The 17,611-nt window shown below is 34.2% G+C and overlaps 1 protein-coding gene across 8 annotated transcripts in view; it reads left to right on the plus strand.

Annotated features, from left to right (window-relative positions):
- The window catches only part of LOC107158750 (lysine-specific demethylase 6A), a 190,552-nt gene that overhangs the window by 39,975 nt on the left and 132,966 nt on the right, over positions 1 to 17,611 (plus strand). For 7 of the 8 annotated variants that reach the window (XR_007345077.1, XR_007345078.1, XM_048797399.1 and 4 more), the window contains exon 4: positions 6,373 to 6,422. Coding sequence is in view for 5 of the 8 variants with exons in the window: in XM_048797399.1 (XP_048653356.1) it covers positions 6,373 to 6,422 (50 nt within the window). In the remaining 3 variants the exon portion in view is untranslated. Of the gene's footprint in view, positions 1 to 6,372; positions 6,423 to 14,913; positions 15,328 to 17,611 lie in introns of those variants that run through there. The other variant, XM_048797398.1, reaches the window with a different exon arrangement.

Consider the following 17,611-nt stretch of genomic DNA (forward strand, 5'->3'; position numbering starts at 1 on the left):
CTTTCCTCTGTGCTTGAGAAAAGTATACATTAAATGATTGGGATGAAGTGTTTTTATATACTACACTAGGTCTAGATGTTTTATAATATTGTACACATTATCTAATTTTATTGATATTTTACTCACCAGTATTTGTTGCTGAATGCAGGATAGTAAAAGTTTAGAAAAATATGATTTTAGTCTATCATATTTTTTTATATCTGCGTTCTGTCTGTTGTGTTGTCTTTCTATATATAAAATATTAAGTTAATATTAATTTCAATATTAATTTAATATTTATATTAAAATATTAAATATATATTTTAATGTCTATATTTTAGGTGTAGTTGAATACAGTGCCTTTATTTTATTTGTTTATTTTTATGTGGTGCTGAGGATCAAACCTAGGGCCTTGCATGTGCTAGGAAAGCACTCTACACTGAGCCACAACCCCAGCCCCATGTTGTATTCTATATTTTGATGTTCTGTTTGGAGTGAATATGTTATAAAAGTAAAATCTAGATGAATTGATCCTTTATTTATATGTAATAAAATTCTTTCTCCCTGGGTTTTATAGGTTTTTTAAAATTTATTTTTTCCTTTTAGTTGTACATGATAGCAGAGTGAATTGTGATATATTTGTACAAACGTGGAGTAGATCTTATTCTAATTAGGATCCCAGTCTTGTGGTCATATATGTTTTAGAGGTTTACTGAAGTATATTCATACATGTACATAGGAAAGTTATATTAGATTCTTTGTGCTACCTTTTCTATTCCTGTTATCTTTTCTTTCCTTTTATTCCCCTTTATCTAATCCATTGAACATCCGTACTTCCCTTTATCCCTTATTCTTTTTTCTCCATATCTTCTCATTTATATTTACAGTTATTTGTTATTAGCACTCACATATCAGAGAAAATGTTCATATTATCTTTATTGCCTTAATCTATGTTTTGTTCCTCAGTCCCTCCAGTACAGGCTTTTGAATTTGATTAATTTTTTCTGGTGCATTATTTGGATTTCTTTTTCTCTTTTCTTTATAGCCTTTAGTTATTTCTTACTGGTTCAGGGGTATTACAATCAATATCTTAAAATGTGTACAATATTTTCTACTTTGCATTTGTAGAATTTAGTTTCAGTAATTTAGAAAGTCTTTTGTTTTCTTTGTATCTCTGTTCGAAATCTATTTGTTATATCCACAAATTAGATCCTTATTCATTGTGTGATCTCTAGCATTGACTTATAATTACTGATTTATGCAGTTGCCTTCTAATGCATATAAAAAGAGGCTTAAATAAAAAAAACAATATGGGATTTTATGTATATTGATATAGATACTTGAATTTTTTTTTATTTGTTGATGGACCTTCACTTTATTTACTTATTTGTATGTGGTGTAAGAATCGAACCCAGTGCCTCACACATACTAGGCAAGTGCTGTACCACTGAGTCACTACCCCAGCCCCAAAATAGATACTTTTTAATCACTCTGTGTGTGTGTGTGTGTGTGTGTGTTGCTGGGGATTGAACCCAGGGCCTTACGCAAGTGAGGCCAACTGAGTTATATTCCCAGCCCTCCCCCCCTTTAAATATAACTTCAGGTCAGTGTGTAATGTCTTAATTTCAAATTTTAATCTTTTTAGCATTTGAACAAGCATCCTGGTTGTGAGCCATCTCCGTTTTTATCTGGCCTAGTTTTTTTATCTGAAATGTTTTAGTTTCTTTTTCATTTTTGAAAAATAATTTTGGTGCATATTTTTAAATTTCTTGATTTGCAGTATTTTATAGCATTTTAAATATATCATCTCATTTTCTTCTGGAAAAATGCAGGGTTTTTTTTTTCTTCTCATGTATTTTTAATTTGTGCATTATAGTTATATATACTGATAGGATGTATTGTTACATATTCATGCATGTATACAACATAACAATATAATTTTGCCAGTGTCACTCCCTATCACTTCCTCTTCCTTCCCCTTTCCCACCCTAGGTCCCTTACCTGTCCTGATTTTCCTGAAATCACCACCTTTTCTTTTCCATTTTCCCTCTTTAGCTTTCTCATATGAGAGAAAATATACGACCCTTAGCCTTTTGTTTGACTTATTTTGCTTAACATATTGATCTATAGTTCTGTCTATTTTCCTGCAAATGCCATAATTTCATTTTCCCTTACGGCTGAATAAACTTCATTTTGAATATGTACCATATTTTCTTGATCCATTCAGCCATTGATAGATATGTAGGTTAGTTTAATGTTTGGCTACTGTGTCTTGTGCTGCCATTAACGTGGGTACGTATGTATCACTATAGTAGGATGATTATAATTCTTCAGAGTAAATACTAAGGAGTGATATAGCTGCATCATATGGTGGTTCCATGCTTGGTTTTTTTAAGGACTCTCTTGCCGCAGTCTGGCTGGGCACAAAATCATTCAAGCAGAAACAAGCTTTATTTCCAAACCTCCCGCGAATCCCACGCGGCCTTCTCCTGGGACACACTGCACCAACAGGAAATCCCTCCTCCAGAATTCCCTCCTACCGCACTTCCCCAACCAATGGGAACTCTCCGGGAGTCCAGGGAGAGCTCCAAAGTAGCAGGCCAAGGATGACAGCAGGGGTCTAATCTCCAATTGAATGCACATTTTAACATAATCATTATCATCTCAATGGCTTGCTGGGGTCACCTTTCAACCAAAAATGCCATGTGTCATTCCTACTTGGCTATGGCTCTCAGCACTCTCTATATTGATTTCTATAGTGGTTGTACTAATTTACAATTCCACCACCAATGTAAACATGTTCTTTTTTTCCTCCATAATCTTCTCCAGCATTTATATTTACTGTTATTTGTATTCACAATAAGTGCCATTCTAACTGGTATGAGATAAAATCTCAGTGTAGTTTTGATTTTCATTTCCTCAAGTTGTTAATGATATTAAACAGTTTTTAAAAAAACTGTTGGCTATTTCTTCTTTTGAGAATTGTCTGTTTAACTCATTTGCCCATTTATTGTGTTATTTGAGTTTTTTGGTGTGTTTTGATTTCTTTATATATTCTAGATATTAATCTTTGACTTTCAGAGGAGGAGCTAGTAAAGATTTTCTCCCATTCTGTGGGTTCTTTCTTCACATACTTATTTTCCTTTTCTGTGAAGAAGCTTTTTAATTGATGCCATCCATTTATTAACTCCTGGCATTATTACCTAAGCTTTAAGGATCCTATTGAAGTAGTCATTGCCTGTGCCTGTATGCTGGAGTGTTGACCCTAACTTTCCTCTAGGAGTAGCATAATTTCTGGTCTGATTCCTAGGTCTTTTATTTTATTTTATTCTATTCTAATTTGTTATATATGACAGCAGAATGCATCACAATTCATATTATACATATAGAGCACAATTTTTTATAACTCTGGTTGTACACAAAGTAGAGTCACATCATTCATGTCTTCATACATGTATAATTCCTAAGTCTTTGATCCACTTTGAGTTGATTTTTTTTGTGCAAAGTGAGAGATAAAGGTGTAATCTCAATCTTCTGACATATGGGTAATCAGTTTCCCCAGGTCCATTTATTAAGCAGGCTGTCTTTAATATGTATTTGGCAGCTTTGTGAAGAATCAGCTGACTGGGCTGGGGATGTGGCTCAAGCGGTAGCGTGCTCGCCTGGCATGCGTGCGGCCCGGGTTCGAGCCTCAGCACCACATACAAACAAAGATGTTGTGTCCGCCAAAAGCTAAAAATAAATAAATAAATGTTAAAATCCTCTCTCTCAAAAAAAAAAAAAAAAGAAAGAAAGAAATAAAATAAAGGTATTGTGTCCAACTACAACTAAAAATAAAATAAAAAATTAAAAAAGCAAAAAAAAAAAAAAGAATCAGATGACTGTAGATGTGTAAGTTTATCTGTGTCTTCTATTCACCATTAGTCTTTTTTTTTTTCCCTTGTACTGTGAATAAGTAATTGGTATTTTGATGAGGATTGAATTGAATTTATATACTGCTTTTGGTACTATGACCATTTTAACAATATGGGTTTTTATATCATTGAATATGCGAGGTTTTTCCATCTTGTGAGGTCTTCTTCAATTTCTTTCTTCGGTGTTAACAGTTTTCATTGCAGAGGTCTTTCACCTTCTTGGTTAGATTTATTTCTAGGTTGGTTAGCTGGGTTATTTATTTATTTGAAGCTATTATAATGGGATTGCTTTCTGATTTCTTTTTTAGTAGATTCATTGCTGGTATGTAGGAAAGCTATTGATTTTTGAATATTGATTTTTCATCCTGCTACTTTGTCAAATTTATTAGCTCTAATTGTGTTTTCGTGGAGTTTTTGAAATTCTAGCTATAGGATCATATCTGCAAACTGTGATAATTTGACTTCTTTCTTTCCTGTTTTTATCACTTCTTTTTCCCCTTTTCTAATTTCTCTGAATATAATTTTTAGCACTGTATTATATGAATGGTGAGAGTGGACCTACTTATTTTTTTCTAGATGGAAAAAAATAATTTTTAAGCTTCTTTTCTGGGGATGGTGGGGGAGGGGCATAAATATGACAGATTGAACTCAAGGACACTAGATGAGTCACATCCCTAGCCCTATTTTGTATTTTATTTAGAGACAGGGTCTCACTTAGTTGCTTAGTACCTCACTTTTCCTGAGGCTGGCTTTGAACTCAAAAGTCTCCTGCCTTAGCCTTCAGAGTGGAACTTTTGCTTTTTTTTTTTCTTCAGTATATTTTTTTAGTTGTTGATGGATATTTATTTGTTTGTTTATATGCAGTGCTGAGAATTGAACCCAGTGCCTCATACATGCTAGGCAGGCACCCTACAACTGAGCCACAACTCCAGCCCGAACTTCTCCTTTTGAGGGCTGGAGCCTGGGATATTAAATGTTTTTCTTAGAATAGTCCTCTGCTTTTTGGAGTAAAGTCTTGATCTTTCTCATACTGCTTCTCCCAGTATGAAATCTTCCTCTCTGAGTTATGTGGGCTAAGGGTGGGTATAGTTTTGGTCTGCTATCACTTGATTCAGGTTCAGCTCTGTAAGAGTGAGTGTATAGATCAAAGCAATACCATTGTCATTTGCTCTTGCTTGGAATATGGAGCCAGATGGTGAAGATAAATATTGGCACCCTCTTGGGGAGATTTTCAAGCCCTAAAACAGGCACTTGGGCAAGGAGAAAGAACTCAGTGTTTTTAAGATTATCGTAGTTGAATCCTAGTGGGTAAGGTGTGAAGTGGGAATGGTGAGAAGGAATGATTTATGACTAAATGCTATACATTCTTATTGTTCTTTTGATATTATATAGATTTTCTTATGCAAGCATGTTTTCATTTGGTTGGTGTTCTTAAAAGACAATTTCCAGAGACTTTTAAGTGATAGTTTAAAGGTAATTTTTACCATTTGTTTGCTTTTCTTCCGGAAGGATTTGTGGATCCTTTAGGCTATCTTTTCGAAGTCATTTTCTTCTATGTTTTTGTTTTTAGTCATAAAATTTTCAGACATGAAATATAGCCTGCATTGTGATTCTTACATATACTGCTGTCTCTTTAGCATTAAAACTGAAAAAGCAAATGTTTCTTATTAGACTTAAAAAAATTGTGGTTTAAATTTTAAAGGATTTCAGATATAATTTACATTTCTATTATAAAGACATCTGAAATTCATAAAAATGTGCAAGTTATAAAAATCTACAGCATACTATAGTATGCTGTTCCTTTGGTGTGACACTACTTTCATTTAAGTTTTTTCTTTTTACTTTAAGGTCATTTTCAGTTTAAAGTTAACCCCAGGGAACTTAAATACATGCTTATCAGTTAGACAGTGATAGAGTATTTTCCTTTTTAAAAATATTTTTAATGTCTTAATTCTTATATGCTTATATAGCTTCTGATTTTCCTTTTCATCTGTCAGAAACTACTTTATGTGACTTGAGAAAATGTTGCTCCTTTAGATGGGTTGAGAGGAGGGCATAACTATATTGGAATTAAACTGAAAACAGGGTCCAAAGACATTGTAAAGGGAAACATCACAACTAAGAGTTACTTGACTTGTTAGAAATGTTAAGAAAAAATTGAGAAGATTCACTGTAGTATGTATGAGCTTTAGAAAATTTCCATTGTTCTTAATTTCCAAGAGAAGAAAAGTTGATGAAAGTAAATGCCAAGATTTTACATTTGTTCAAATACATGGGTGAGATTTAGTCATGTTTCTATACACCTGACTCAGTTTTTAAGCCACAAAATTTGTATTAGTTGGTTTTTATGTCAGGTAGTTTGTTGATAGATGAGCAGTCCTGGCAACTTCTAATAAAGTGTTTCTTAATATCTTATTGTAGATCTTCAAATGTGAAATGATTTAATTAATTATTATTATTATTATTATTTTGTTTTCAGCATTATCTGCATATCAGAGATACTACAGTTTACAGGCTGACTACTGGAAGGTTGGTACAAATTTGAATTCCAATTTTCCATTTTGGGATGAATTATGATCAATATAAATTTTATTCTCCATTGCCTCCCACACCCCACTTCCTTTATCTCCCTAGAACTGAGGGTTAAACCCAGCATTTTGCACATTAGGCACTCTACCTCTAAGCTACATTGACTTAAGCCTTTCAAATTTTATTTTGAGGCAGGATCTTGGGAAGCTGCACAACCTGGCCTTGAGCTTGTGATCCTTATCTTAGCTTTTCAAGTAGTTGGGATTACATGTGGGCATGCATCCTGATACCCAGTTATTTTGCTCTCTTTTTTATTACTGACAAAAATGCCAATTTAAAAAGTTTTTTTTCAGTTATAGTTGCACACAATACCTTTATCTTATTTATTTATTTTTTATGTGGTGCTGGGGATCAAATCCAGGGCCTCACACATGCTAGGCGAGCACTCTACTGCTGAGCCACAGTCCCTGCCTGACAAATGTTAATTCTAAAGTTAGAACATATAGAGTATAGCATGTGCATTTTGTATGAGGTATTTTAGTTTTAATTAGCTTTTAACTGCAATTGATTTCCGAGTTAATATAAATGTAATTTTTAAAAATGAAAGGGGTGGGTGTGGAGAAAAGAAACCAACAATTATTCTTTTTAAGTTATTGCTACTTAAGAGGGGAAAATGAACCATGGATAGAGTTCATGATGAAGGACAGACACCTATAGTCATTGTTTGGTACCTGTTAGGGATTTCAAACCCCTAGAAAATGCCACAATTGCTCAAGACCCTTATATAAAATGGCATGGTGTTTACATATGACTTATACACATTGCTTTGCATATTTTAAATTACATCTGAATCACATATAATACCTAAAACAATGTAAATTCTTCACAAAGAAGAATTTACTGTACTGTATCATTCAGGGAATACTGACAAGGGGACATAAAAATCTGCATGTTTAGCAGAGAGCTACTTTTTTGTTTTTCCTAAATGATTTTGATTTGCTTTTGGTCAGTCTATGGATACAAAAACATTGGAATTGGAGAACCAACTGTACATCTTCATTATTTTATATTGGATTCACAAGTAAAAGTAAAGCAGCAGATTAATTTTTAGCATGTATATTTTTGAATATATGATTAATTTAATGTAGTAGAATTATAGTTGGTTTTCATGAATAATTTGAAGTGGAAAGAAACAATTAAAAATGAAATCTTCTTAAATCCAAAAAATACATAGATTTGTTTTGATGTAGTATTATTTTCAACAAAACCTTGTATATATTTTTCATATATTTAAAATGTACGGTCACATATTTAAAATGTATAGTTCAGTAGTGTTAATGTATTCACAGAGCTGTGCAACCAGTATACTACAGTCAGTTTTAGGACATTTTCTTCATGTCATAATGAAACAATAGTCTTCTCTATCATTCCCTATTTTGTATCTTTCATACAAATAAAGTCCTATGTCTGGTGTTTTCTGTTTGGGTTTTTTCAATTAGTATAATATTTTTAAGGTTTATCCATGTTGTAGCATGTATCAGTATTCTATTACAATTAGAGATTTTAGTTGGAATGATTTTGGCAAAAATCATATGCAAGGGATTTGATTTCAGTCCAGATTCCTCCTCCTACCCCTTCCCTCTTCCTTCCCTCTTCTTCCTCTACTATATTGTTTTCCTTTTGCTTTTTACTTTTGATTGGTACTTTGTACATACACTTAAAAGTGAAATTCCCTGTGGTATATTTTTATAAGCATATAATGTGATTTTGGTAAATTCATTTTTTATTTCCTTCTCTTTCCTGTCCTTTCTCTCTTTCTCTTGATCTTCTACTCCAGTGGCCTTCCATATATATATTTATGATATCCAGCCCTCACCACGTTTCCCCAGTTTTGCTCCAGATTCCCCATATGAGAGAAAACATTTAATCCTTGATTTTCTGAGCCTAATTTAGTTTAACTTAGCATGATGTTCTCTATTCTATTTCTATTCGTTCATTGGTAAATGTCATAAATTCTGTCCTCCTTTATAGCTGAATAAATCTTATTATGTGTATATACAACACTTTTTTAATCCATTCATGTACTGAATGGATTATTTGTATATATTTAATCCATTCATGTATATATTTAATCCATTCATGACAGGCATCTGGACTGGCTTTTGTGAATTGTGCTGGTATAGTATTCTGATTTGAGTTCTTTTACCAATAAGTTAAAATTGGATCATATGTTAGTTCCAGTCTTTTTTTTTTTAATATATATATTTTTTTGTTGATGGATTTTATTGTCTTTATAATAAGGATCAAACCCAGTGCCTCATGCATGCCAGGCTAGTACGCCACCACTGAGCCACAACCCCAGCTCCGATAATTCCAGGCTTAGTCTTTTGAGAAAGCCCCATTACTGCTTTCCAAATTGGTGGCACTAATTTGCTGTCGCACCAACAATGTCTGTTTTTCCCAACATCCTTGCCAGCATTTATTATTGTGTATGTTCTTGATAATTCCATTCTGACTAGAGTGAAATGAAATCTTAGTGTAGTTTGGTTTGCATTTCCCTGATTGCTAAAGGTGTTGAACATTTTTAAATACATTTATTGGCCCTTTCAGTTTCTTTTCATGAAAAATTTCTATTTAGAACTCTTTTTGCCCTTTATTAATTGGTCCTTTATGGGTTTTTTTTTTTGGTGTCAAGTTTTTTTTGTATATTCTGGATATTAATCACCAATCATAGGATTAGCTAGCCAAAATTTTGTCTTGGTTCCTTTGCTGTGCAGAAGTCTTTTTAGGTTGGTGGCCTTCTACTTATTGGTTCTTGGTTTTATTTTGTGGGCTTTAAGAGTCTTATTGAGGAAGTTGTTGCCTGCACCTAGAATAGGAGTGTTGACCCTGTGATTTCTTTTAGTAATTGCAAGGTTTCTAGTCTAATTCCTAAGTCTTTAATTCATTCTAATTTGACTTTTGTGCAAGGTGAAAGATGGGGATCTAATTCCATTTTTGTACATAAAAATATCCAATTTTTCCCAGCACTATTTGTTAAAAAGATTCTTTTATTCAATTTTATTTTTGGTCCCCTTGGTAAATAAGTATCAGAAGCTATAAGTATGTGGGTTTATCTCTATGCATTCTATTCTGTTCCACTGGTTTTCACATCTATTTTGATGCCATACCATTCTGGTTTTAGTATGATATTTTGTAGTATAATTTCAGATCAGATATTATAATGCTTGTTGCATCACTCTTTTTGTTCTGAATTGCTTTGGCTATTCTGGATCTCTTCATATGAATTTTAAGGTTGTTTTTGACTAGGTCTGTGAAGAATGTCTTTGGGATTTTGATGGACATTATATGAATGTATATATTGCTCTTGGTAGTATGGCCATTTTCACAAAATTAATTTTGTCTTATCCAAGTTTATGGAATGGCTTTCTGTCTTCTAAGGGGTGTCTTCGATTTTTTTCTTCTGTGTTACGTAATTTTCATTAGAGATCTTTCAACTTCTTGGTTAGATTAATTCCCAAGTATTTTATTTATTCATTTTTGGGGGGGGAGTTATTGTAATGTGGATGGGTTTCTCATGTCTTTCAAGCCAGAGTTGCTATTTAATTTCCTTCTCTCTCGCCCGCGTTCTCTCTCTCTCTCTCTCTCTCTCTCCCTCCCTCCCGCGTTCTCTCTCTCTCTCTCTCTCTCTCTCTCTCTCTCTCTCACTGTCTTATTCTATTTTTAATTTATTTTTTAGTTGTCATTGGACCTTTATTTTATTTATTTTTATGATGTGCTGACAAGGGGCTCAGAAGTTCACAGTCTGCAGAAGTTCACATAAAAGCAGTTTTTCTTTCACTGTTCTAGGCAAGTTAACTCTTCAAGGACTGCCGCAGTCTGGCTGGGCACAATTCAGGACCCGCTTGTCAAAAGAAACGAACTTTATTTTTAGAACACACACACACACACGCCACACCACACAGCTCTTCAGGAAAAACCCTCAGAGCCCAACTGCCACCACCAGCTTCCCACAAGCCTCTCCACCTCCCCCACTCCTCCTGCTCTTTGAGGCAGATTGGCTGGGTCATGGGGGCAGAGCCAAAAAGAGTCCCCCAATGAGCAGCTCCGTGGTCTGAAAGGGCTGGGAAACAACCCAATGAGCATCACTGCAGAGGAGCCAATCAGTTGGCAGCTAGAAGTTTGCTGGGGCCGCTGTGAGCCAATCATCAGCTGGCAGCTAGAAGTTTGCTGGCAGCTAGAAGTTTGCTGGGGCCCCTTTGGCTGTGGCTCTCAACAAAGGACAGCACTGAGAAGGGGAGAGCTTCCCCCCAGCCCCGCTCCCCCAGCTGTTGCTATAAAGCCCAAATTGGTGACTTCTCTTATCTTAGAAATGTTGACATCTCTGTGAAGCTCCAGCTCAAGGCCAGAGACCTTGTTTACACATTTCTACAAACTACTATACTGGATATATATTTGTGCAAAATTAGTAAGGAGGTGTCCAGAATTTGGAGTGCTGATTTCTTCTCAGCCAGTGGCCAAGTAAAATAGGGCGCTCTAGTGCTCACCTAGCACTTGCAAGGCCCTGGGTTCGACCCTCAATACTACATTAAACATAAATAAATAAAGGTATTATATCCAACTACAACTAAAAAATATCTTTTTTAAAAATTTATTCTAATTTATGGTTGCTGATTAGAATGTTGGTTTACTTTTTAAAAAACTATTTTTATTTTTTAGTTGGACACAATACCTTTATTTTTGTGGCTTTATATATGGTGCTGAGGATCAAACTCAGGGCCTCGCACGCAAGAGACAAACGCTTTACTGCCAAACCACAACCCCGGCCCCCTTGATTTACTTTAATTTAATATATTATTGATACAGTGTGGCTTGGAATTCTTATATATCCTTCTGTTTGTGTTTATTGTTTTGCTTTTCTTGCCTTCTGTGTAAATCTGAAACTTTTTGCTGTTTTGTTGTGCTCTCAGCTTTTGTTCCTGGTTTGTTTTGTTTGGTAATGTCATAGATTAAAATTTTCAGCCTAGGCACTATTTACATGTGGGGCATGTTAGATATTTAGCAGAATCCCTAACTTCAACCTTCAAAATGCTGGAATTACCACCCATCTTCAAATGTGACAATTAAAAATGTCTATAGCTGGGCCCAGTGTTGTCAATCCTGTAATGTCCATGGGAAGCTGATGTTGGAAGATCACAAGTTTTGAGGCCAGCCTGGGCAACTCATTGAGAACGTTTCACAAAATAAAAAGCTTGGTAGGCTGAGGCAGGAGGACCATGAGTTCAGAGACAGCTTCAGCAGCAGTGAGGTGCTAAGCAACTCAGTGAGACCTTATCTCTAAATAAAATACAAAATAGGGCTGGCTCAGTAGTCGAGTCCCTAAGTTCAATCCCTGGCGCCAAAATAAATAAATAAATAAATAAATAAATAAATAAACAGGGGTAAAACTCAGGGATGTTCACCCTGGATTCAATTTCTAATACCATAAAAATAAAAAAGAAAAGAAGGAAGGAGGGGTGAGAGGGAAGGAGGGAAGGATAAGAAGGAAGGGAATGAATAAGACAAAAATATCTCTAAACATTATGTCCCTGGTGGAAAACTCTTCTATGATTGAGACTCACTGCTTTATATTATTTCACTGTGCATATTTCAGATATTATACTGAATATTAAAAATTATTTCTTAATTTTCTGTTTAAACACTTTTAAGCAATAAGATTTTATTTCCTGTTCCCTCAGGAATGGCTGGACTGTAGGAAGATTGTTTTTTGGCAAAGAAAGCACTGGGGAAACTACTGAGTGGGCTCCTTTTGTAGAATTATTCTCTTAAACTCAAGTATTCCCACCACCCTCATCTGTTTGTCCTCTCCCAGTAGCGTGTCATCGTGTGGGGATACATGTAGATCAAGGCTGTTCCACTCAGCCTGGAGGTGAAAAAAGAGCAGAAAGGAAGACACCATCGTGCTACAATCCCTTTGGCAGGCATATTCCACCACCTACCATAGCATGAAGGTGGGGACTAAGTGTTAAATACATTGGCCTTTAGGGAACATTACATATACAAATTATATTACTTAGCAGTATGTTTGTTGAAAATCTGCTGTGATATTGAGGTAGACAGGCATGTTACCCAAGGAACAATGGGTCTGGCTTATGGGTTTCTGGTAATGGTGGCTGAATTAATACTATTTCAGACTGTGGAAAAGTCTACAGGGTGATAGAACTGTAGATAAGTTGCTGGGTGGTTTGACTGCTGCTTGAGCAGGGTCTTCCTTCTTAAAACAGCCTTCCAAACATCTTGGATTTCACTGGGATTTTGAAAGCTCCCATAAAAACACTTTTTTTTTTTTCCCTGTAAATGGTTGCCAGGTTATTGTTGCTTTAGGATTATTTGTCCCCATACATTATCAGAGTTATTTTGGGCCTATATTTTCTCCTGCAAGTAATAGGTAGTTTGCTGAGGAATGTAGCATATCCTGTCCACTTAAGCCAGCAGACTGCAGTTTTGAGGCCAGTCTGGGCAACTCATTGAGAACGTTTCACAAAATAAAAAGCTTGGTAGGCTGAGGCAGGAGGACCATGAGTTCAGAGACAGCTCATTGAGAACAGCTCATTGCTTCTTGGAATGTAAGAAGGTCAGCATAATGGGCCCAGTTTATAAAATTATTCGTATCTTTTTTTTTTTAAAGAGAGAGAGAGAGAACTTTTTAATATTTATTTTTTAGTTTTCGGCGGACACAACATCTTTGTTTGTATGTGGTGCTGAGGATCGAACCTGGGCTGCATGCATGCCAGGTGAGCGTGCTACCGCTTGAGCCACATCCTCAGCCCAAATTATTCGTATCTTAACCTTATGTTTCCACTGTCCTCATCTATTTGTCCCCTAATATTATTCCTCTTATTTTGCACCCCCTCCTCTACTCCTCTGGTCTTTTATTCTTGTTGGTCTACTTTTAGTTTTCATAAGATCTTCCCATTCCCTGCCATCCCATCCAATTTTCCCCCTCTTCTTCCTCTTAAAATTCCAACCATGAAAGAAAACACAATCTTTGTCTTTCAGAATTTGGCTTATTTTGCTTTGCCTAATGGTTTCAAATTCTTCTTTGATGTTAGTGTAAAATGGTAATAATAGATTGGGTTGAGTAATGTTCTTTTTGGGGAAAAGAGTTTATAAAAGAGTGGTACTTACACTTTAAATGATTGCTATAGCATTTATCTGTTAAGCCGTTTGTGCTAGAATTTTCTTTGGTTGGAGAAGTAATTTAGTCTCTTCAGTTGTTGCAGATTTATTCAGATTATTGATTTCTATTTATGTTAATTTTGGTAGTTTATGTCTTCCTGGGGATTAATTAATCTCATTTAGGTTATTTATTGACATATAGTTGTTCATATTAATGCTTTACCATCTCTTTTATTTCTGGGTTGATATTGGTATTGTCCTCTATTTTGAAATTTTGGTTTAATTGATTTTTCTCTGTTTTCTATACCTTATTGAGTTGTTGTTGTTACTATTATTATTATTATTTGGTACTGGGGATGGAACCCAGGGGCACTCAATCACTGAGTCACGTCCAGCACTATTTTGTATTTTATTTAGAGACAGGCTCTCACTAAGTTGCTAAGTACCTCCGCATTGCTGAGACTGGCTTTGAACTTGAGATCCTCTTCTTTCAGCCTCCCTAGTTGGGATTACAGATATAACTCAGCACCCTGCTTGAGTTATTTTGCTTTCCTACATATTTCATTTTTTTCCTTGCTTTGGTTTAGTTTGTTTTTTTAATTTAAAATTTATTTCTGTCAGTGTTTTAATGTGGTTAATTAGGATAATCTTGTGTTTCTTCCTTCTAGGAACTCATATTTCTGGCTATAAATTGTCCTTGTAGTATTGCTATAGGTGCTTCCATCAATCTTGGTAGGTTGTGTTTTTGTTTTCTTTCTTATCATAGTACTTTCTGATTTCTCTTTTGTTCTTTGATCTACTGGAAATCTGTAATATGTGCATATTTTTCACATATTTGTGATTTTTCTCTTCTGTGATTACAAATGTGTTCCATTGTGATTGTAAGAGATAGTTGTTCTGAATTTAATAGTTTGAAACAATTGAGTCTTGTTTTAAGGGCTATTATATAGTCTACCCTCCCAAAAAATGTTTTTGTGAACTTGAAAAGAATGTGTATTCTGTTGCTGAGAGGAATGCCTGTACATTCTGTCAGGTCTGTTTGGCTTACCGTATTTTCAATCTTCTGTGTTTATAATGCTTTTTTACTTATTGTTCTATGCATGAACGATATAGCATTTGGGAAGAGTTTGTGAGAGTTAGTAGTAGTAGTGGTGGTGCTAATTCTTAATTTTTTATATATATATAAATTCATCAGTGAAGTTATGTGGAAGTATTCATTACTGTTGATTGTCAAGTTCACATTGTAGTTTTGTAAGTTCTATCATTTTGAAGGTATTTAAGCAATCAATGAAACTATATGTGTCAGTGCATATTCATCCTCTTCATTTTTGTGTTTTTTCAGATTTCCATTTTGCATTTTCATAAAATTGTGAATTTCTCATATATGACCCAGTGTGTTCCATTATGACTGGAAAGCAGAACATTGTCTGATAGAGAGTAATGGTTGTTCCTTTCTTTGCTCCATTGTATTTCTGGGGTGTATTTGTGTGTGTGCATGCACATTCTTTCTATATTTTGTTTAAACCTTAGTATTTGGTTAGAAAAGTAAAATATTTAAATTATTATACTTTTTGCCTTTGGTTACAGATAACAGGCTTTTTCTCTCTTATTCTCTCACCACTGTCCATTCTTCCATGGCCTGGCTTGAAATCTTTTGCAGGGCTCTTCTTAATAGACATAAGAGAATCTAGGGATTTCAACTGAGTGTCATATCTTAAGTCTTAAGGTACTTGGACCGTTCCACTTTAAATTCTGGCTATAAGTTGTCCTTGTAGTATTGTTATAGGTGCTTCCATCAATCTTGGTAGGTTGTGTTTTTGTTGTTGGCTTGAACAGGTCTTAAACTAATTTCTATACAAATGGTATTTCCTTCTATATCTAATGATAACTAGCTTTCTGTTTACCATGTGAGATGAAGTTTTTTGTGAGAAATTAAGATAGTTGGTTTTATAAAATGTTTTTATTATTATAAATATTAACTTATTACTTGTATAAATTAATTGATTTAAGAAAATATTGAGTGAATTATAATAATCTGATTTTTGGATATTTAAAATGTGTTAGAGTTATAGTTTTAAAAGTTTGAAAGATGCAATTGGGAGAGAGAAGATATTCTAGGCAAAAACATTTTGGGAAGCAGAGACATAACTTATATAATTTGTATTTTTAAAGAAATAATAAACTAGTATGACAAAGAATTGCAAACATTATGTGGGTTACCCTATATTTTTATGACATAGTTAGTGTTTAAGTATGCACTGACAACTATCTGATATAATTTTCCAAAGGTAATTATTTGTTAAAGAATTTGTGGGTTATACACGCTTATGATTTTTTTTTAATGAATTAACATTAGTTTAAATGATGTTAACTTAATGACCTAATTTATTCATGAGTATACATGTTTCCTGTGAAAAAAGTACTTCCTCGGGCCATCACCTTTTTAAGAATAATCTCTTGACAATTGAAATAGTGACATTTATTGGATCATCATTGTTCTCTAAGCAGAATAATTGTTTTTTTTTAGTGGTTTTTTATTTTTATTTGATTTTTAAAATAAATTTTTTTTTATTAAATTTAATTTTTTTTACTTTAAATTCAATTTATATTATTTAAAAATGAAATATTTGTGTAATAAACCCTATTGATACTTTGCCCATATCCCTTTGTTATTTTTTCATATCCCTTTGTTATTGCTTTATGAACATTGAGCACTTAAGAACTGTCTTTGGCAGGCAGCTGCTATAGGATAATAAGCATCACCTCCTCTTCCTTTAAGGAATATCAAAGATGGTTGTCACCTCTGGGGATGAATACTCTAGCTTTCCAACCCCACATTAGGGTCTCTGAGTAGAATTCCATACTGTCACACAAAATCCCCAGACCAACTATAACAGGATAACTCAGTAATGAACTTTTGGGGGGCTCACTTCCTTCACTGTCTGATAAAAACACTATCCTGATTTACTCTTAAAAATACTTAAAACTAGAAATCAAGGCAAAAGTTTAAAAAGTTGTCATAGTAGGAACTAAATAAAAATTTACATTTAATGTTTCAATGAATGGCTCGACTATATTTGGAATTGTGGAATTTTTCTCTTATTTGGTCTTAAAGTCACTTTGTGAAGAGTAACTGCATAGTCTAGCCTTGCTGTAATAATAGTAGTCCAGGGAAGGTACTTGTAGATGCTTATAGTGTGCCATTTACAGAATATTTGTTTTTTTCCAATGGATAGCCTGTTGCATAGGTTTATGACTCATGACCAGGTAACTCTGTCACAGTAAAATTGTTTTTACTGGTTAGGTACTTCTGGCTTTTTTGACCCATGTGAAGTTTATTTCTACCAAGATAGTTGTTCTCTAGGAGAGCTTTGATCAAGAGAGAGTTAGGCTTGGGCTTGTAAGTCAAGTGAGAGACAGGAGGCCACATGAAATAACAGAAGCAGCTTATTACTTACTGATTCCAGAGAAAAGAAGGCAGCATATTTGTCAGGGCAAACAGGAAGAAGGGAACAATCTGACACATGTACTTAACCAACCGGTGAACATCAAGTGTTTTTTAAGTTTTTTAAGAGAAAATCTGGTTAATCAGCTAGGTTCTATCTAGCTGTCCTTTAGGGAAGTGATCACCAGGATCAAGATGTGAGGAGATGGAACACTGGGAACTGTATCATTGGTGGCTAAGTCCTATATGAGAAAGTTATAAAATGGTTGGGGTAGTGCAGTATAAAATTATTAATAATTTAGTTCAGTAAATCTATATATGGACTGTAAACAGTGATATTAAAAAATCAATTAGCTATGTGACTTGGGAGTTAAGTTAATTTGTTTTTAATTCTAAAATAACATTAACATTTAATAATATTGGAAAGGAAGTTGATTTCAATTTGAAAAGTAGAGATAATCAGAGAAAGGTGTAGACAATAGAAAAGTACAATCTGAAGATTTTCTTATTCCTGAATGTCTCTTTTGGATTTCTTTCAGAGAGTTCTATTTTTTTTTTTTTTTTT

Source organism: Marmota marmota, unplaced genomic scaffold (genome assembly GCF_001458135.2).
Source record: "Marmota marmota marmota unplaced genomic scaffold, marMar, whole genome shotgun sequence".
NCBI lineage: Eukaryota > Metazoa > Chordata > Mammalia > Rodentia > Sciuridae > Marmota > Marmota marmota.